This window comes from Orycteropus afer, unplaced genomic scaffold, assembly GCF_000298275.1.
Source record: "Orycteropus afer afer isolate SDZICR_OR568_19922 unplaced genomic scaffold, OryAfe1.0 scaffold00368, whole genome shotgun sequence".
In the NCBI taxonomy this organism is placed as follows: domain Eukaryota; kingdom Metazoa; phylum Chordata; class Mammalia; order Tubulidentata; family Orycteropodidae; genus Orycteropus; species Orycteropus afer.
In genome coordinates this window covers 878,214-899,482 of record NW_006921955.1, presented here as the reverse complement: position 1 = coordinate 899,482, position 21,269 = coordinate 878,214, and the positions used below count along the sequence as shown (strand labels likewise).

The following is a 21,269-nucleotide window of genomic DNA, read 5'->3' as shown; positions in this document are numbered from 1 at the left end:
TTCTTGGTGGTTTTTTATCATTGGCCTTTTGGTGGAGAAAGGAGGTAGTGGTTCCCACTCAGTAAGTGAAGTTGCAGAAGGTGTGTTTGTAGTTGTGTCTTATGGGGATTGTTGGTGTGTCCCACTCATTTAGAAAAAAATTATAATTGAATAACCATCAAAAAACTAAAAGCACATGGCCAAAAAATACACCATGTAATCACATAGGAACAATAACCAAAAAGAAAAAAACAAAAAAGAAGAAACAAGAAATCCTGCAATATCTTGGGATAGGGTAATAAGGGAAAACAGATAGAGAAAGAGAATAATGAAGAAAAAAATGGGAAAAATGCAAAAAGAAAAACAAGAAATGAGGTTAACCATGAGAAAAAAAGAAAAATTTGCAAACAGGGATAGGGAAATGAAAAAAGCTAAAAACTAGTACTTGTGAGGGGAATAATAAAGAATAATAGTTAAAAGGACAAATATATTAATAGTAGTTTTGAATGCCACGCCATTCCTTTTCAAACTGTCATTCCCGGCATAGTAGATCATATGGTTGTCTGATTCAAAATGGCCAAAACCAGTCCATTTCAGCTCACTAATGCTGAGGTTCTTCATAGTATCCTTTTAATTTCTGTTTGATCTGTTGTGGGGTCTCCCAGTTCATTTCTTAGTCATGTTATTTGTATTCTCTCCCTGTTTTCCTTTGTTAAATTTGCCAGAGGTTTGGCAATTTTGTTCATCTTTCTTAGGGACGAAATACATGCCTTATTGATTTTTTCTATTCTGTTTCTATTTTCTATTTCATTTATTTCTACTTGAATGTTTATTATTTCTTTTCTTCTGGTGACTGTAGCTTTTTTTTTAAATTTTTTTGCTGCTCTTTTCCTAATTATTGAGGGTATTGGGTTAAGGTGTTGATTTTGGCTCTTTTTTGATGTGTTCATTTACTCCTATAAATTGTCTTCTTATCATTGCTTTTGCCATGTCCCAGAGATTTTGGTATGTTGTGTTTTCATTCTTGTTTGATTCAAGGAATTTTTTAATTTCCTTTTTTATCTCTTCTGTTACCCATTTGTTGTTAAGGAGGGTGTAGCTCAGTTTCCTTGTGTTTGTTCTCCTTCTGTTGATCTTCCTATTATTGATTTCTAATTTGATAGCATTGTGACCTGAGAAGATGCTTTGCAGTATTTCAATGTTTTTAAATTTATTAAGGCTTTCTTTATGGCCTAACATACGGTCTGCAATGGAGAATGTTCCGTGTGCACTGGAAAAGGGTATATATTGTGCTCTTTTTTTTGAGTAGTGCTCTGTAGATGTCTATAAGGTTAAGTTGGTGGATTGTATTGTTTATTGTTCTGTGTCTTTGTTGAGTTTGTCTCCAGTTTTTCTTTTCTTTGATTTAAAATGGTGTATTAAACTCTCATACTATGACAGTGGAGTCATGTATTTGTCTTTTCAGTTCTTGTTAGAGTGTGGTTTATGTATTTTGGAGTTTTTCATTGGGTACATAGATACTTATCATTGTTATGTCCTCTTGTTCAGTCGATCTTTAATCACTATATAATGTTCTTCCTTGTTTCTTATGGTGGTTTTTGTGTTAAAGTCAGTTTGATCAAAAATTAATATTTCCACTTCTGCTCTTTTATGCTTGCCATTTGCTTGATACATCTTTTTCCAGCCTCTGACTGTTAGTCTGTTTTTGTCTTTATCTCTACGATGTGTCTCTTGTAGACAGCATATTGATAGGTTATGTTTTCTTATCCTGTCTGCAACTCTCCATCTCTTAAGTCATGAATTTAATCCATTGACATTCAGTGTAGTTATTGACAAGTACAAATTTGTTGCTGTCATTTTGTTATGTATTTCTTCATGGTGTTGCTGATTTCTTAGGTTCATACAATTTTATGTCCTGAACTTGTTTTGTTTATGAATTGTGGTATCACTTCCTTCGTTGCCATTGTTTCAGTATTTGCTAAATATTTGTGCTATTCCTCTTTTTCATTTTGATGTGAATGTTTATTATTTTTCTTTGAGGTTACCTTGTGACTTAAAATTTTCTTCCCATTTTTCCCTCTTTAGTTTGTAGTTGTTCTCATTTTTCAATTGATGTCTGTGGTTCCCTCTTTACAATCTTATAAGGCTTATTTACTTTGGATAATTCCATAACTGGGTTAGTTTTTGGGTTATTTCATCATGTGTGTTAATGGTCAATTGTTGTTTTCTATTTTTGGTTCTCTGTCCAAAGGACTCCCTTTACTCTCTCTTGTAAGGTTCGTCTGCTTTTAGCAAATTCCCTTAATGTCTGCTTATCTGGAAATGTCTTGATTTCACTGTCATATTTGAGGGACAGTTTTGCTGGCTGTATAATTCTTGATTGGATTTTTCTCTTTCAGGGTTTTTTACATAACATCCCGTTGTCGTCTTGCCTGCATGGATTCTGCTGAGAAATCCGAGTTTAGTCTTACTAGTTGCCTCTTGTAGGTAACTGTGTTTTTCCCCTGCTACTTTCGGGATTCTTTCTTTGTCTTTGGTTTTGATTAGTTTGATGATGATAGGTCTTGGTGATTTTCTTTTGGGGTCTATCCTGTTTGGGGCTTGTTGAACTTCTTGAATGGATGTGTTCTTATCTTTCATCACACCAGGGAAATTCTCTTCGAATAAATCTACAATTTCCTCTGTGGTTTTATTTGTCTGTTCCCGTTCTAGAATTCTGAGTACATGTAGGTTATTCCTTTTGATTATACCACATGACTCTTAGGCTTTCTTTGTTTTGCTTTGATCTTTTTTCTGATTGATCCCTTGCCAAATTAGTATTTAGGTATTTGTCTTCAGTCTCACCAATTCTGTCTTCCACTGGATCAATTCTACTCCTTTGCCTGTTCAATGTGTTATCTATTTCTGAAATTTAGTATTACTCTTCTGGATTTCTATCTGTAGATTTTGTATCATTTCTCATTTTTCATTTACTTTGTCATTTTGTTTTTGTATTTTTTTTTTTCTGAAATTTTTCTAGGGTTTTGTCTATTTTTCCTCAATTTTGTCAGTGGTTTCCTTGATCTGTCTCTCAATCTGTTGAAGGTACCTGAATACGATTCCTTTGAATTCCTTATCAGGGAATTTCAGTGCTACTTTTTCCTCAGGGATGTGTTCTGTGTCTGTAATCCTGTTTCCTTGTTTTTCCTGCTTTATTTTGCTGCTTTGTGTGGACTGTGGTGCTCTGTTGTCTTCAAGACACTGTGACATTTTTGTGTTTATATTTAATTGGTGATTGTATGTTGGAGTGACTTGCCCACAGTTTTTGTTTTCTTTGAATGTTATCTGTGTAAGCAGGGTACTGTGCTCCTTTATTCACTAGTTGGCAGCACTTACACACTCACCACCCATTGCCTTTCCCATTGCCAGTCTCCTCTATGTCCCTGCCATCCTTGGCAAATGGAGCCTGTTCTTAGGTCCCTGGAATCAGAATGAGGATGCTGTCACTTTAAATATCCAAAATGGTCACCACTTTTAAAAAAGCAAAATGGCTGCATCCTCTTTACAGCCAAATGTCCCCAGCTCTGGTTGTTTTCCTTTTTCCCTGCCTAGTTATGGGCTATCATCGCAGTCATCCCTGCAGTCCTTGGTGACCAGGGATGATCTTTCCGTTAGTTCTCAGGTCCCAACACCACTTGGAAATATTCAGTCTGTTGGTCTCATCAGAGTAGCTGACAGTCTGTAGCTCTGTCAGTCTCCGTATTCACTGTTTTCATTCAGGATTTTCCACTAGTTGGTGCCTAATCCAGTTCTGTATACTTCCTTTGAAAGCTCAGGCCTCCAGGATTATCTTCTGTATGTCTGTCAATTGTTTTTTTTTTTTCTTTGTTGAAGAGGGACTGTGTAGCTTGTCTGCGTATTGCGCCATCTTACTAGAAGTTCTGGTTTGTTGTTGTTGTTGTTAAGTGCTATGGAGTCAGCCCTGACTCATAGCGACCCCTCCTTGGGTTTCCGAAGCAGTATCTCTACGGAAATAGGATTGCCCAACCTTCCTTCCAAGGAGTGGCTGGTGGGTTTGAACCGCCAGCCTTCTGGTTAGCAGTCAAGTGCCTTAGCCACTATGCTACCAGAGCTCCCAGAAGTTCTGGTTAGACATTTTAAAATACACTTTTTCACTTTATCCTCTGTGTCGCTTATTCTTTTCCTATTTTCCCTCTCTTTTTGTTTCTGTGCTACATTCTGGGTAATCTTGACACAATTATCTTATTCTTGTTCCTCTGTAGGTAAGGTAGTTTTTCCTCTGTTATTTTTTCAAGATTTTCTTTTTGTTTTTGATAAAGAAGATTATCTCTTTGTTTGAATATGGTATGGCTAGGTTGTTTATATATTTATTTTCTTTATTTGCCTTGGAAAAAAGGCCTGACAATGAACTTCCAAAACCTAAGCCATTGAAAACCCTATGGAGCATAGTTCTACTCTGACACACATCAGGCCTGAATGAGTCAGAGTCGACTCAACAGTAATGTTTTGTTTGTTTGTTTGTTTTTAAATGGTTATTTGGGTGAAAGTTTACAGAGCAAATTCAGATTATATACAGCAGTTTATACAAATTTTGTTTCATGGTATTGATTACAATCCTCATAATGCTCTCTTCCTACTTGTTCCCTGTTTTACTTTTTCCCTGTGTCCTCCTTTCCCATGCATTCCTACCCTCTGAGCTATTTACCTATGCCAGTACTGCCCTTCTGATCTTCCATGATTGATTAATCTACGGGGTATATCTGCCTGGTATAAGTGTTCACCTTATATGCTTTGTCTATTGTTTGGCTGGAAACCACAGGAGTGAATTCATTTCCAGGCCTGAAGGGTAACTAGTGGCCATAGACTCAGAGGTGTCACCAGTTTCTAGCCACCCAGATAGCCTGGTCTTTCTTTTTTGTCTTATCAATTTGAGTGTTGTTCCACATTTTTCTTCCACTCTATCCTGGGTTTCCTGCGCTGATCCCTTTCTGAGTGGTTGACAGTGGTAGCGAGGCACCATCTAGTTTTTCTTGGTCTTGTGGTCATTTATGTTGAGGTTCACATGGTTCACTGATCTCTTGGACTAATTGTTTCCGTGCATCTTTGGTTTTCTTCATTCTTCTTTGCTCCAGACATGGAGAAACCAATTGCTGTATCTAGATGGCCGCTTGTAGGCTTTTAAGACCCCCAGTTGCTATTCACCAAAGTAGGATGTAGAACAGTGTTTTTGTGTAGTATGTAATGCCAGTTGAGTTTGATGTCCTCCATAACCATGATCCTGAGCCCATAGGCCCAACAACTCGTTCCCTTAGGGTGGTTGGGTGTGGTTAAGAAATTATCTTAACTTTCCCTCCTGTTCTATTTATGTGGACATTTTTACAGAGTATAAAAATACATATGTAGAAATAATTGTCTGCCAAGTTGTATACGGCTATGGGTTATATTCCCTTTTCACTAGACATACCTGATCATTCAGCCAGTCTGCCTATGTATCTATCTACCCATACATTAGTGTTTGTTATTACTGATAATGCAGTATTGTATATTTAAAAGTGTATGTTGTCTGTACTTCTTCCTTTTGTCTGTGTCTTCCTTTTCCTTAGTGTTACTGTGTTGGTGTTTCCCTTCACCCAAATCAATACTTTTCTCTTGTCTAGCAATTCTCCCTCCCTTCCTCTCCAATCCCTGGTAACCAACAAAGAAAATTTCCTTTCATATATAATAAACCTTTCCTTGACTTTTTTCAATAGTAAACTAATACAACATTTGTCTTTCTGTGATTGACTTACTTCACTCAGCATAATGTCCTTCAAATTCATCTGTGTTACAAGGAATTTTCAGAGATTCTGCATTTTGTTTTAGGGTTGCATAGTACTCTGTCGCATGTATGTACCACAGTTTGGTCATCTATTTTTCTTTTGATGGGCACTTAGGTTTTTTCCATCTCTTTGCTATTGTGAGTAGTTCTTCGATGAACATGTTTGTCCATGTATGTATTCACGTCCCAGCTCTCACCTCTTTGGGATATATAGCTAGTAATGAGATTGTTGGATCAAATGATATTTCTGTTTCTAACTTCTTAGGGAATCACCAGACTGATTTCCACAGTGGTTATATCACTTTATAGTCCCATCAGTAGTATATGAGCATCCCAATCTCTCCACATCCTCTCTAGCATGTTATTTTATGCCTTGTTGAACTTTCCTTTTAGTGCTGGAGTGAGGTGGTATCTCGTTGTTTTGATTTGCACACTCTAGTGAGTGTTGAGAGAATGGCTAATGATTGCACACATTTCTTCATGTTTGTTGGCTGCCTTAATATCTTATTTGGTAAAGTGTCTGTTCGTGTCTTCTGCCCACTTTTTAATTGGATTGTTTGTCTTTTTATTGTTGAGGAATTGGGTTTTTTTTTATAAAATGTAGAGAGAAGTCCCTTATTAGATATGTCATTGCTGAATATTTTTTCCCAATCTGTAGGTTCTCTTTTGGGAGAAGTCTTTTGCTGCACATAAGAATTTAATTTTTAGAAGGTCCAAATCATTTAGTTTCTCTTCTGTTTATACATTTTGGCTTATGCTTGATAGTCTGTTGATGCCATAAATTAGGTCTCTATTTGCTCCTAGTTTTTCTTTGATGAACATTTTCATTTTAGGTTTCACGTTTAAGCTTTGATCCATCTGGAGTTAGTGTTTGTGTATGGCATGAGGTATGGAATTACAAAATATACATTTTTCTTCCAATGTATATCCAGTTTTGACACCTTGGCTGCCCTGTACTCCCCCCACCATCACCTTGGTTTTGTTTTGAAATTATTTTGTTTTCTTCCTCCTTTGTACCTTTTCATTACCCCCCACCTTCCCTTCCTCGGTTCTTATTTTCCTTTTTCTTTTTTTTTCCCCTCTTCATTTTCCTGGTTCCCTTCTTTTTTCTTTCTTTTAATTTTTCCCATCCCTTGTTTTTCTTTTTGCAGTTTTCTCATTTTTTCTTTATTATAATTTTTTTTTTCTTTCCCCAGATATTATTTCTTTTGTCTCTTTATCTCTCTTTTCATTTTTTTTCTCATGTATTACCGTTTTTGTGATTTACTGCTGTTTCTTATTCTGCAAGTTGGTCATTATGTCCTATTGAGTAGTGTAGATGAAGAAACAGTATCATCTCACTTACTCTGTGCATGGATGGGAATGTATGAATGTCTCCATTCATTAGATACTAATAATACTACCTATGAGTCATATACCCAGGTCTTTCATACACTTTTGTTTCATTCTTGTTACTCTGTGATGTTAACTAACCAAATGTTTGGTAGGTAAGAGCTTAATGGTTAAACGACTCACCCACGATTACCAGAAAAGTGGACTTTTTCCAGTTCACCATCTCTTTCCATTCTAGTATCTATAGCATCATTTTCATCATGATTTTCCCTCAGAATTTTCTTTTATAAAGTATTAATAATTTAGTAAATTAGAAGGTCCACTTAATGCTTGCAGTTTTAGAAACCTGCTCATGCCTCCTTGTTTGTTCTGTTGTTGTACTCTAAATAATAATTTCTAGATCCTCTAACTATTTATTAAGGGTGCAGCTTTAAGAGTATTTTCGTATCCAGGGTACCTGCTGGAGAGAGAGCTGTTTTAGGAGAAAAGTGCTGCTTATCCCTTTGAATTAAGGGCTAGCCAGAATTAAAATGTCCCACAAGGGCAAATACCTTTTTTAAATTTCTCTGTCTGTCTCTCTTTTTTTCTTCTTCATTTTGAGCATTTGTGTATTCAACTTCTTTTATTCATCTACATTTGTGTTACATTTTGGGGACTCAAATTATCCATCTTTGGCCATGTTGGTATCTGTATTCTTTGACATAATCCCTTTGTTGTTGTTAATGCCATCAAGTTGGCTACAACTCATAGCGACCCTCTGTATAACAGAATGAAACACTACCCAGTCATGTGTCACCTTTGCTATACTTGGAGCCCATCATTGCAGCCAGTTTCAATTCATCTTGAGGGTGTTCCCCTTTTTCGCTGACCCTCCATTTTACCAAGCATTAGACCCTTCTCCAGGGAATGGTCCCTTCTCACAACATTACCAAACTAGGTGAGATGAAGTCTGGCCATTCTCATTTCCAAGGAGCATTCCAGCTGTCCTTCCAGGACAGGTTTGTTTGTTCTTATGACAGTCCATGTTATTTTTGGCATTCTTTGCCAACACCACAATTTAAAGGTATCAGCTGTTCTTTGGTCTTCCTTATTCATTGTCCAGCTCTCACATGCATATGAGGTGATTGAAAATACCATGGCTTGGGTTAGACACACCTTAGTCTTCAAATTGGCATCTTTGTCGTTCAGCACTTTCAAGAAGTCTTTTACAGCAGATTTTTACAGTGCAATAAGACATCTGATTACTTGTCTGCTGATTCCATTGGTGTTAATTGTGGGTCCAAGTAAAATGAAATCTCTGACAACATCAATCTTTTCTCCATGTATCATGATGTTGCTTATTGGCCCATTTGTGAGCTTTTTTTTAATGTTGAAATGCAATCCATACTGTCATCTGCACTTTAAGCAACCAAGGTTTGTATCATTGCAGTTTGTTAATGAGTCTTCCTCCAATCCAGATGCCACATTCTTCTTCATATAGTCCAGCTTCTCAAATTATTTACTCAACATGTAGATTGAATAAGTATGGTGAAAGGAGATAACCTTGTTGCATACCCTTCCTGATTTTAATCCATGCACTATCCTTTTGTTGTTTTTGAACAACAGACTCCTGATCTCTGTAAAGGTTTCTTTTGAGCACAATTTGTTCTGGAATGCCCATTATTTGTAATGTTATCCATAATTTGTTATGATCTACACAGTTGAATGCCTTTGTAGTCAATGAAACATAGGTAAAAATCTTTCTGGTATTTGCATTCTGCCAAGATTCATCTGACATCAGCAGTGATGTCAGGATTCTCCTGAATCCATCTTACATTTCTGAAAGTTCTCTGTCAGTATATTCTGCAACCATTTTTGTATTATCTTCAGCAAAATTTTACTTGCATATGATATTAATGATATTGTTTGCCAATTTGCACATTCTGTTGGAACACCTTTCTTTGGAATGGACATATATGAAGGTCTTCTAGTCAGTTGGCTGTGAAGATGTCTTCCAGATTACTTGGCATAGTTGGGTAAGTGCCTCTCACACTGTATCCATTTGTTGAAACATCTCAACAGGTAATCCATCAATTACTGCAGCTTCAGCTTCTTCCTTCAATATCATTGGTTTTTGATCATATGCCACCTCCTGAAATATATAAACATTAACCAATTCTTTTTGGTACAGTGACTTTTTGCATTACTTCTGTTGTCTTTTGATGCTTCCTGTGTCAATCAATATTTTGCCCATAGAATCCTTCAGTATTTCAACTCGAGGCTTGAATTTTTTTCTTCATTTCTCTCAGCTTGAGAAATGCCGAGCATTTTCTTCTCATTTTGTTTTCTAACTCCAGGTCTTTGCATGTATCATTATAATAATTTACTTTGTCTTCTCCAGCTATTCTTTGAAATCTTCTGTTCAGCTTTCATCTTGTTTCTTCCATTCACTTCATCTACTCTCTGTTCAAGAGCAAGTTTCAGAGTCTCTTCTGACATCAATTTTGGTCTTTTCTTTTTTGCTTGTCTTCAGTGACCTTTTGCTTTCTTCATGTATAATGTTCTTAATGTCATCTACAACTCTTCTGGTTTTCAGTGCATCAAGTCTGCTCTTCACATGGTCTCTATATTCAGGTGGGATATAATCAAGGCCATGTTTTGGCTCTCAACTTGTTTTAATTTTATTCAGCTTCAACTTGAGTTTGCATATGAGCAGTTGATGGTCTCTTCCACAGTTAGCTCCTGGCCTTGTTTTGGCTGTAGATACTGAGCTTCTCCATTGCCTCTACATAGATATAGTCAGTCTCATTCCTGTGTATTCCATCTGGTAAGGTCTGTGTGTATAGTTGCCATTTATGTTGTTGAGAAAAAGTAATGATAATGAATGAGTCATTGGTGTTGTAATGAGTAAGTCATTGATCTTGCAAAATTGTATTATGCAATCTCTGGTGTCATTTCTATCACTAAGGCCATATTTTCCAACTACTGAGGATTCTTTTGTTTTAACTTTCACATTTCAGTCACCAGTGTTAATCAGTACATCTTGATGGCATGTTTGCGCAATTTCAGACCACAGAAGTTGGTAAAAATCTTCAATTTCTAAGTCTTTGACTTTAGTGTTTGGTGAGCAAATTTGAATAGTAGTAGTAGTATTGGTCTTCCTTGTAGGAGTATGAATATTACTGTATCACTGACAGCAGTGTATTTCAGGATAGATCTTGAACATTCTTTTTGACGACGAATGCAACACCATTCCTCTTCAAATTGTCATTGCCGCTGTAGTAGACCATACGATTGTGTGAGTCAAAATGGCCAGTACCAGTCCATTTCAGCTCACTAATGCCTAGGATATTGATGTTTTTGCGTTCTATTTCATTTCTGACAATGTACAATTTTCCTAGAATCATACTTCATACATTCCATGTTCCATTTATTGGATGTTTGCAGCATTTCTTCCCATTTTGGATCATGCCACAGAAGCAAATTAAGGTCTGGAAAGCTTTATTCCATCCACGTCATTGAGAATGCTTTGAGGAGGCAGTTTTTCTTCAGTTATGTTTTGAGTGCCTTCCAACCTGAAGTGCTCATTTTCTGACACTGTATCAGTGTCTCAATGTTTTTCATTCATAAAGTTTTTCAGTAGTAACACATCAGACACTATTTTACTGCTATTCATAAAGTTTTCACTGTCCAGTTTCTTCAGAAGTTGATGGCCCTATCCTTCTTCCCCATCTTTGTCTTGAAACTCTGCTGAAATCTGTCCTCCATGGTTGACCCTACAGGCATTTGAAAAACCAGTGGTATAGCCTCCAGCCTTATAGCAAGCAGCATGTAAGACACTACAGTATGATAAGCTTACAGATGAATGGTGGATGATCCTTTTTGTCTTTGATAATTTCTTGCTTTCTGGCATAGTAAGGTGGCTTTATCATGTATTTTTACTTCCCTAAATCTGAAACAGCTATTCTTCCACTTACAGAGAAAGAAATCTAGGCGTTAGGAACAATTGCTACTGGGTTGGCTTCTAGGCCTTTTCTTTGGACATAGGAAATTTCTGTTTGTGCAGCTGGGTGGAAGATCTTGGACAGTTAACATTGATAAAATATGTTTCCACAATAGGTAGAAAAACTGATTTTTGAATCCTTTTTTTTCCCTATTAGAAATTACAGAGGAGATCTCCATGAAGACTTTGAATATGAAGACTGTATATATTTCTGTATTACCAACAATGGCAGATGTCTAACGTTCTTTTGTAAATGTGGTTACTCATCTTTTCCCTGGCTTACACCCATCCCTAGCACACACATAGACACAATGAAGATATTTTCTTCTGGTACATGTATAATGTGCTGCTTTTGGTCCATAGTTTAAACCATTTTGATTCATCAAATGATGATACCTCAGTACTAATGAACTTAATGTTCAACGCCTATCCCATCATGCTGGGGGAAGATTGGGATAATACCTTCAGCAGCAATACAGAGTTTATTTCTGTAAGTTCTCACTTAATTGAGTTCTCGAAGTAGAATTTATTTAAATTGTATCGTGTTTGTACTTTTAAAATAAGACCTCTTGAAGGAGTAGACATGTTACATATTTCTGCTACCTGGATTTTCCTGTGCAACTTGATGGAATATTTTAAGTTTCAGTAAATCAGAACAATAAACAAACTTTTGCTCAGATAATAAATGTGCTGGAAATATTCTCTATTAACTTAGTGAAACTTGTCATTTGTAAGTTTTGAAGAACACAAAAACTTAATTGTGACTTCTGCATTAAGACAGTGGTCTGCACCTCTAATTTCACTTCTCAAAATCCTGTGTGTTAATTTGAGTCCCCAGAAAAGCTGGTACCATGACATAGATGTGCAAGGATTTATTGGGGAAATCATGTATGAAAGGTCAAGGGGAGAGGGAGCAGAAAGAAGTGGAGAGAGCCTTCAAAATACTTGTGAAAAGAGAGAAGGAAGAAACGGAAGATTGATTAGAACAGGCCTCAGACTGCAGTGCAACTTTGAGCAAGTCTTGGTTAGACCAGTGAGAGTGGCTCAAGTTGAGTAGAAATGACCTGGCTTTTCCATTTGCTGGGTCAGTGGCTTAGAGCAGCTCAGGAAAACCGTGGCCTTGGCACAAATATCTTTTTGGCTCTGATAATGTAGTAGCTGGAAGCTGTTAGCCACTACACTCCTCACGTCAGATTCTCTTGAAAAAAGATCTGAATGAGTGGGCACCTCTGTGACTGCTACAGTAAAGGCATTTATACACAAACCCACTAAGTTTTGTGGAGACAGAGGAGTCAACAGTCAGAACTTTGGAACTATAAAGCAGATAGATGAATATTAACTAATTTGGTAAACCACTCCACAAAACAAACTAACAAAAACACAATTTTAAGGTAGCAGTAGGGAAAGTGAGAAACAAATAGCTCAGAATCCTCAGCATTTGTTACCTCTGGAACCAAGGATAAGGAGAGGCAGAGGATTGGGTGGACACTTCCTCAGTTCAAGTGGGGTAGGATTACATAGGCATAGAGCTTGAGGGCTACTTCAGCCATCAGGAAGTAGAGTTACATTCACTATCAACACCAGTTTTGTCAGATGCAGTGAAGGCATATCCACCCTATCACACTGTTAGGAATTTTGACATAAAGGTAGTGTGATAGTTGGAGCTATGTGTCCACTTGGCTGGACCACAAATCTGTGTGGTTTAAGCAATTGTGATGTGGGTTATTCCCATGATGGGATTGGATGTATATGTTTTGAGGAGCCAATCCATTGAAAGGGAGTTTCCCTGGGGGTGTGGCCTGCTTCCAATATATTTATGGACATCCTGAGAAAAGAGACACTCTTCTGTGGGTTGAGATCCTGTTGTGCTGCCTACAAGTGTCTATGAGTAAACAATCCACCATTCAGCCTGGAGATCTTGTATTCATCATTCGTCGGAGTCAACAGCCAGTCTATTGCTTGCCAACCTTGAGCTTGTCAGCTCCTGCAGCTACGTGAGTTAGGAAAAGCCTCCAGCTTGATGTTTGATACAAGAACTTGGGACTTGACAGCTTCTGTCAGTGTGTGAGCCATTTTCCTAAGATAAATTTCTCTTTCTCTGTAAGTATATATAAGCTTTACTGGCTTTGCTTCTCTAGAGAATCCAGCCTAACACAGGTAGTTAACTTTTCTTGCTTGGAAATCATCCCTGCTTCTGGTACCCACATTTGCAGCCCTGCTCATGAGACTGTTGCATTATGTATGGGAAAAAAAGTTGAAGTAATATGGGAAAAAAATATATAATCATACCAGCATTCTCCTCCACCTCCTCTTTCCCATAGTCCCTAGAAAAAAGGGATCTCTCTAGTGGGGCCCCTCCTTTGGCACTCCCCTCATGCTGAATTAATGAGCACATACTGCATGTAAAACCAGCCTTTTGTGCCTTTATCCCATTTCAGACGGCAAATATTTGTTGCCTGTTCCAAACTATCACTTTGAGGATAATATGCAACATACATATCCCTTTGATGTAGTTTTTCTTTACCCCTTGTAAAACACAGTTCTGAAGAAATGAAACTTAGTAATTGTCTCTCAAATGGTGTATAAAATGTTCTGCAAATGCTCTGGTCAGAAATCTTAGAGGTTGCTGCAGGGTGACACTCATAGGCTTTTGCTGTAAACTTCAATGTCATATAAATACATGTTGCATAATTAGACAATCATGAGAGTATGGGTCATAGGGGCCCAAAGGCATAAAGAGACCACTTTTTTTTCTTTTCTTTTTTCTTTCTTTCCCCTCTTTTAAATGTGTTTTTGGTGAAGGTATGCACAGCAGTTTAGGCTCCTATTCAACAATTTCTACACAATTGTTCTCTGACATTGATTACATTCTTCACAGTATGTGAGCATTCTCATTATTTATTAGTGTTTTTTTTTTTTTTTTTATTGTGCTTGGGATGCAGATTTACAGAGCAAAATTTGTTTTACATTCAACAGTTCATGTGCATTTGGTTTCACTCCCCAACTACCATCCCCAACCCTAACCCACTCTCCTCTCTCTTCCCTGTGATTCGCCCCCTCCCCATTCCTGTGCCCTTCTTAGTTATGTACTGCTGTCTGTCCAGGTTTCCCTCCATGTGAATGTTGCCCCTCTGGGGCCCCATGGCTGATTGCTCCAAGGAGTGTATCTCTATAGAGTAGGTGGGTGCGTTGCCCTGGGTTGGGTGTTCTGCATGTAAGTCTTACTGCTGTTGGGCTGAGAGCCAGCCCTTAGGAAAGAGTCTTATCCCAGGCCCAAAATTTATCCCAGGGCCATAGTCTTGGGGGTCCCACCAGACTCTATCTGACCAGTAATACTGGTTGGTTGTTACTGTGTTTTTGAATTTTGTTCCATGTTTTTCCTCCTACTCTATCCAAGATCTCCAGTTTTGATCCCTTCCCAAGTGGTTGGCATTGGTAGCCAGGCACCATCTAGTTCTTCTGGTCTCATGGTCCATCATATCCTAGGACTGATTGTTTTCAAATGTCCTTGTTTTTCTTCACTCTTTGCTACTCACCAAAGTAGGTGTGGAACAAGATTTTTATGATTTTTTTGAAGGAGCACAGTACTTACAGGTGATACTCATTATTTTAAGATTTTTACAAATCTGTTTTCTCACAGTTTAGGAGACTAGAAGTCTGAATTCAGCTTGTCTCTTTAGCTTCTGCTTCCTGGTTTCTTGGAGATCTTGTGGCTGAGCATCTGTCTTCCCATATCTCTTCCCATATTCATTGTTTATTGAGCTTATTTGTTACTTAGCTACAAAGTGACCTCAGGAATGAGTTTTGGCTCAAGGTTTGAAGAGTATGTCAGGGCAATCGAAGAGTACTCCAGTCTTGACTAGTCCAGTAGGAGAGACTAATATTTGAAATGCAGACATGGCCTGCATTTGTTTGTGCTCATGTTTAAATATGGCCTTATTTTGAACACGTATATGGATAGGAGCTAACAATATTCCCAGATGTGAAATATGTATCCTCCCAAATCCAAATAGACCAATTAAATGCTGGCCTTGTTTAATTCTAAGAGTAGGTAATGTGCTTAGTTCTAGGGATAGGTAATGAGAATTTGTTTCTAGTCACTTCTGTCTACTGCCCAGGTTTTCCTAAAAATTCCACCATTTGGGCAGGCCACTGAGTCTTTGCTGGACTTATCAACCCGCTTCTGTTAATCATGGCATTTAGGCCAGTCCTGGCTGTTTTTCAGTTTCTGATATCATAGTATCGTGAATTTAGTGTAAAATTACATTTGGGATGCTCATAACGTCCAAATTAACCCTAAACAAAGTACAACCATAAGCTGATGAATTCAGATAACTCTGTGGCAACTCAATAAATGTAAACTGAGATCCTTCCAATATGAAAGCAAATTACAGTTGGCTCTTTTCCAAAATGAGGCATCCCCCAAAAACAAGCATTTGCAAAATCAATCTACTGTTGAAACCTTATGAAGGGCTGCTGATGCTATGGATGGCATTACTTTATTTAACCCTCTATCATCTCCATTAATCACCCATCACCGCTTTTTTTATTAATCATACAGAACTATTGTACAGAAAACACATTGATTCAGCATTCCAGCTTCTAACGTGTCGTTAATTAAAGTGATCATTTCTTTTTGTCCATCATGTATCCTATATTATTTTAAGTTAAGAACGTGTGTAGTCTCAGGCTGTTATGGTGGTTCTCATTTAGCATGTCCAATAAATTTTGGCCTTAGGGTGAACTTACATGCCTTCTGTTTTACAATAATAGGGGAAGTGTTCCTGTCAGACACAATACCCATCCCAATAGCACGTTCAGGTAAAGGAGATGCAGCCATCTGACATAAAGTCTGTTCAAACATGCCAGTTTTTATCCAAACTTGCACCTTAATTCCATCAAACCGTTGCATTCCCACACACTCTCAATCTAACTGTAACCCCTGTTAGGATACTATCAATGGGTCCTGGAATCACGGTGGTTTGGGTTTACTTGTCAAGGAGTCTCAGAAAAGTCTCTTCACCCTCTGACAATTTTACCCACACATGTGCATAATGCCTTGGGTTTCTAGTGGGGAGACAGGATGAATGTAGAGCCAGAGGACACTGACCTCTCTGTCAGTCCTAATTTATCTGCTAAACCATTGCCTGTGAGGGTTCCAGGTGGATTTCTCATTGTCATCTTTGCCCTCCAGCTTTTTCAATTCCTCCCAATTTTTGTGAATAGGGCAGTTTTTAACTTTCAGTGTTGAGGGACCAGTAGGGTTTCACATGGATCCAACTAATCTCTGATAATGCTGCATTATAATCTTTGCTTCACCCCTATTAACATCCACTTCATTCATCTAGTTTTTTAATAACAATCTAAAGATTTTCCCTCATGCTGAGACAAGTCCCTATACTCTCCCCTTTAACTTTTGTTGCTTTTTGTGAATCTCCCTTATTGTCTTAGCATCTATAAGACCCCTAAGGGGAAACAAAGACAACATATTTGGTAAAGGTTCTTGAACCATTGCTTGATTTTGTGGTAGTAAGTGTCCATGCAAAAGGAGCCCCCTTAGTATATAAGGTGAACATTTACACCAGGTAGTTACAATCCTTAAAACAATCAACCATGGAGATCAGAAGGGCAGTATTGATGCAGGGCAATAGCTCATAGCATAGGAAAGAAGGACACAGGGAAAAGGTAACTAAAGGGAGAAAGTAGAAAGAGAGCTGTTACATTATGGGGATTATAATCAGTGTTATGAAACAACATGTGCATGAACTATTGTATGGAAAATGAATTTGTCCTGTAAATATTCACCCAAATCACAATAAAAAAAAATTAGTGCCCCTTAATGATAGTATTTACCATAACATGAGTAAGGGACATATTGCCTAGATGAATATCCTGGTTATCATAAAGCCAATCTAACATGACTTGTGTATGAGATGTTAGCCACATCACCTGGGGTGCTTCACTTGGCATTAATAGGCAGAAAAGGACAATTTTCTTTTTCAGGGTAAAAAACTATAGATATTTTTATCCACTCCACCAGCTTCACTGTCACTCCAGGAATTAACCTAGTCTGTGTCAGGATCATGCATGGGCATCTGTGATTGTTCAATAGTGAATCGTGGGTCCTGTATCAAGTTAAATAATTTACAGCATTCAAGATCAAGGATACCTACCATAATTTTGTCATCTCCCAATCTGTTTCAATAGAGGTTTTAGGAAGCTGGTGATGCCAGTTCACAAAAGATTGTACCCTAGTTTCAGTTCCCCACCTGGACTACTATCATGGTGACTAGAGGTCATAGAGGTGCTGTATATTGTCCTAACATAATTTTTCCCTTTGATGGAATCCCTGATGGTACCAGGTATAGTTTAAACCAGGCAAAATTTGATACTGCCTCAGAAACCCAAGGAGGGGTCACTATGAATCGGATCCAACTCCATGGCAGTGAGTTTAGTTTTGGTTTATGACTCTCTTTTACTTTCATTTTGGTTGTTAGATAGACAATAAGAATCAAGGTATTGTATATTTAGCTTGTTATTATTTTTCATTTATTTGGGTATCCAATAAACCATCTCCTTGCGATTTTCTAAATTGCACTGGAACTTTTATCTCTAGTAACTTACTGCAGCAGAGCTGCAGTTCCATACCATAGGTGACTAGGAAGCCATTCAAGAATCAAAGGTTTATCAACCCCTTCCATCTCATTTTTTCTCTTCCAAAACCACATGAGTTGTTCTAGTAAATCCACTTCTGGCACTGAGTGTGAAGAATCTGGGGTCAACTATGAAGTTAACCAAGTACCTAGTTTAGAGGACACAATTCCTAAGCTTGTCCTCATTTCTGACACCGCTTGAAAATTTGGGAGTTCTCAAAATGACCCTCAACCTTTAGAACTATCAACCATACAAGATCAAAAGAGCAGCATTTCCCCAGGGATAAAACTCGAAAGGCAGGGTGTGATAGGAAAGAAGGATTAATGGAAACAGTAAACAGAGGGAGGAAGTGGGAAGAAGGCTGTTACATGGTGTGGATTGTTAATCAGTGTTACAAAGCAAAATGAGTATGAATTGTTGAATGTAAACTTTCACCCAAATCACAGTAAGTTTCAAAAAGAAAACCACCTTCAAGTTCACTAATTCACTAGAAGAACTAAATTCATTCAAACCTGTTATACTTAAGGTTAAAGTTTATTGCAGTGAAAGAATATAGATTTTAAAAAGCTAAAATTAGATGCATAGGGGAGTTTCCAGGCTCTTCTGTAAAGTTAGGATGCACTCTTCCTCTGTCACAGTTGATATGTGACAGTGTACATGGATTACTGCCAATCATGGAAGCTCACCTGAGCTTCAGTGTCCAAAGGTTTTCTTGGGGCATCATTACATACATATGACTGATGGATAGATTACCCACATAGTTAATTTCAATCTTCCTTGCAACACAAGTTGTACTTGATAACATGTAAAACTGTTCTGGTTTCATGTACTCGAATGGAAGAAATGGTACATTATTTATAAGAAAATGTGTTGTGAACTTTCTCCAAACTTGTAATACTGTATATTCTTGGACAATGCACAAAAACCTTTGGATCTCATGTCCATACATGGTAGAAATTGCACTATTTTTTCTCATTTAGAGACTGTATTGGGAACATTTTCATCCCAGTAACACAAAACTTGGGTTAGGGCTAGGTTTATAGCTAGAGCTTCTGCTACAGCTAGGATTAAGATAAGGACTATGATTTGAGACATACATGATTGAGGTAAGTGTTACAGCTTTGACTAGAATGATGACTGACATTAGGACTAGTGCTACATGCAGGATTAGGTATAGGGTTGAGTTAAGGTATATGGTTGTGATTAGGATTAGAATTAGTGTTAGGATCAGGTTTGGGTTTAGGACTAGGGTTAGGGTTAGAGTTAGAATAGGGTTAGGGCTGTGGCTAGGGCTAAGTGTAGGCTTTGACATAGGGTTAGAGTTGGGGCTTAGGTTAGGTTAGGGTTAGTATTTGAGGTAGTGGTTAGTGAGTGTTACTGTCATATCAGCATTAGTGATAGGGGTTGGGCTAGGGATAGGGCAAGTGATTTATTTGCCTAGTTTTAAGATTAGATTAGATGTAGAATTAAGGATAGGGCTAGAACTAGGCCTAGGTCTTTGCCTAGTGTTCAAGTTAGAGATAGGAGTTAGGTTTAGGGTTAAGATTAGGCTTAGGGTTATAGTTAATGTTATAAGGATTAGGGGTTGGGCTAAGGGTAGAGCTTGGTTTAGCATAATGGTTAGTGTCAGAGTTATGGATAGGTTTAGGGACTACGGCTAGGGCTAGGGTTGGTGTTAGTGTTAGATTTAAGATTAGGTTTAGGGTTAGGTTTAGGGCTAAGGTTAGGGTTAAGTGAACACTAGCTTCGTCTAGTGTTAGGTTTAGAATTAGGGTTAGGGCTAGCATTAGATTTAAGATTATGGCTAAGGTCAAGATTAGAGTTAAGGTTAGATTGTTGTTAGTGTTTAGATTTAGGATTTGAGTTATTTTTAGGGTTTGGGTTAGTGGTTAGTGTTGGACTAGGTCTTGGTCTAGTGTTAGGGATTCAATTAGCTAGGGTTTAGGAAGGTTGGGGTTACATTTATGTTTTAGTTTCATGTTTTGAAGTTAGGGTTATTGTTACATGTAAAGTTAGCAGTTGGTTTAGGGTAGGCCTGAGGCTTTGTCTAGTATTAGGGTAGAGTTAGGGTTAAATTTAAATTAGGGCTAGGGCTAGGCCTAAGGCTTGGTCTAGGTTTGGGGAAAGGGTTAGGCAGGATTAAGGTTAGTGCTAATGTTAGGCTAAGAGTTAAGGGAAATGGTAGTGCTAGCCCTAAGGCCTAGTATTAGGGTTAGGGTTGGGTTACAGTTAGGGTTAGAGTTAAGATTATGGTTAGAGGTTAGGCTAGGGATAGGGCTTAGTTTACTGTTAGGGTTAAGCTTAGGGTAGGGGGTTAGGTTTATAGTTATGGTTACAACAAGGAGTTAGCATTAGGGCTAAGGTTAGGATTAGGGGTAAGGTTAGGTTTAAGGTTAGGACTAGTATTGGATTTAGCTTTAGGACTAGAGTTAGGCTTATGATTAGGGTAATGTTTTAGTTTAGTTTTAGTGTTAGGGACATTGCTTGGATCAGAGCTAGAGCTAAGTCTACTGTTAGGATTAGGTTTAGGCTTAGGTTATGGCCATGGTTATGGGCTTGGTTTAGATTTAGGGTAGGGTGAGGTCTAGGTCTAGACTTAGGGCTGGGTTTGGAGCTAGGGCTACTGTTAAGATTAGGGCTAAAGTTTTACTTAGCATTAAGTCATGCCTAAATTTAAGGTACCAAACTCACTGCCGTCAAGTCAGATCCAACTCATAGTGACCCTTCTTCAGGTTTCCGAGGCAGTATCTTTACGGAAGTAGATTGCCCAATCTTCCTTCTGAGGAGTGGCTGGTGGGTTTGAACTGCCAGCCTTCTGGTTAGCAGTCAAGTGCCTTAGGTACTATGCTACCAGAGCTCCTTAAAACTTCTGCTTTGTCAGAAGTGGGATTCGAACCCACGCCTCCAGGGGAGACTGCAACCTGAACGCAGCACCTTAGACCACTCAGCCATCCTGACAGTTTGCATGTATTGCAACTAGAGGCTTAGATTTTTCCTCAGTTTTTTCAGCTTGAGAAATGCCAAACATGTTCTTCCCTTTTGGTTTTCTAATTTCAGGTCTTTGAACATTTCATTATAATAATTGACTTGGTCTTCTCAAGCTACACTTTGAAACCTTCTGTTCAGCTCTTTAATTTTGTCATTCCTTCCATTTGCTTTAGTTACTCTCTGTTCAAGAGCAAGTTTCAGAGTCTCTTCTGACCTCCGTTTTGGTCTTTTCTTCCTTTCCTGTACAGAATGTGAAAATTACTGAACAATATCATTAATATCACACACAAGTAAAATCTTGTTGAAGTTAATTCAAAAATGGTTGCAGCAGTATATTGACAGAGAACTTCCAGAAACGCAAGCTGGATTCAGAAGAGGATGCAGAACAAGGGGTATCATTGCTGATGTCTGATGGACCTTGACTGAAAGCAAAGAATACCAAAAATATGTTTATTTGTGTTTCATTGACTATGCAAAAACATTTGATTGTGTGGATCATAACCAATTTTGAATAAC

General features: G+C 37.9%; 1 protein-coding gene and 1 non-coding gene across 2 annotated transcripts in view; one reads left to right on the top strand and one right to left on the bottom strand.

Annotated features, from left to right (window-relative positions):
* IARS1 (isoleucyl-tRNA synthetase 1) overlaps nucleotides 1-11,351 on the top strand; it is a 168,781-nt gene extending 157,430 nt beyond the window's left edge. The window contains exon 33 of the mRNA XM_007953003.2: nucleotides 11,269-11,351. Coding sequence (XP_007951194.2) covers nucleotides 11,269-11,351 — 83 coding nt within the window. The remainder of the gene's footprint in view (nucleotides 1-11,268) is intronic.
* Nucleotides 11,352-20,640: 9,289 nt separating this feature from the next.
* On the bottom strand, nucleotides 20,641-20,723 carry TRNAL-CAG. The gene has a single exon. It is a non-coding gene; the product is annotated as a tRNA-Leu (tRNA).
* Between the last annotated feature and the right edge of the window lie 546 nt (nucleotides 20,724-21,269).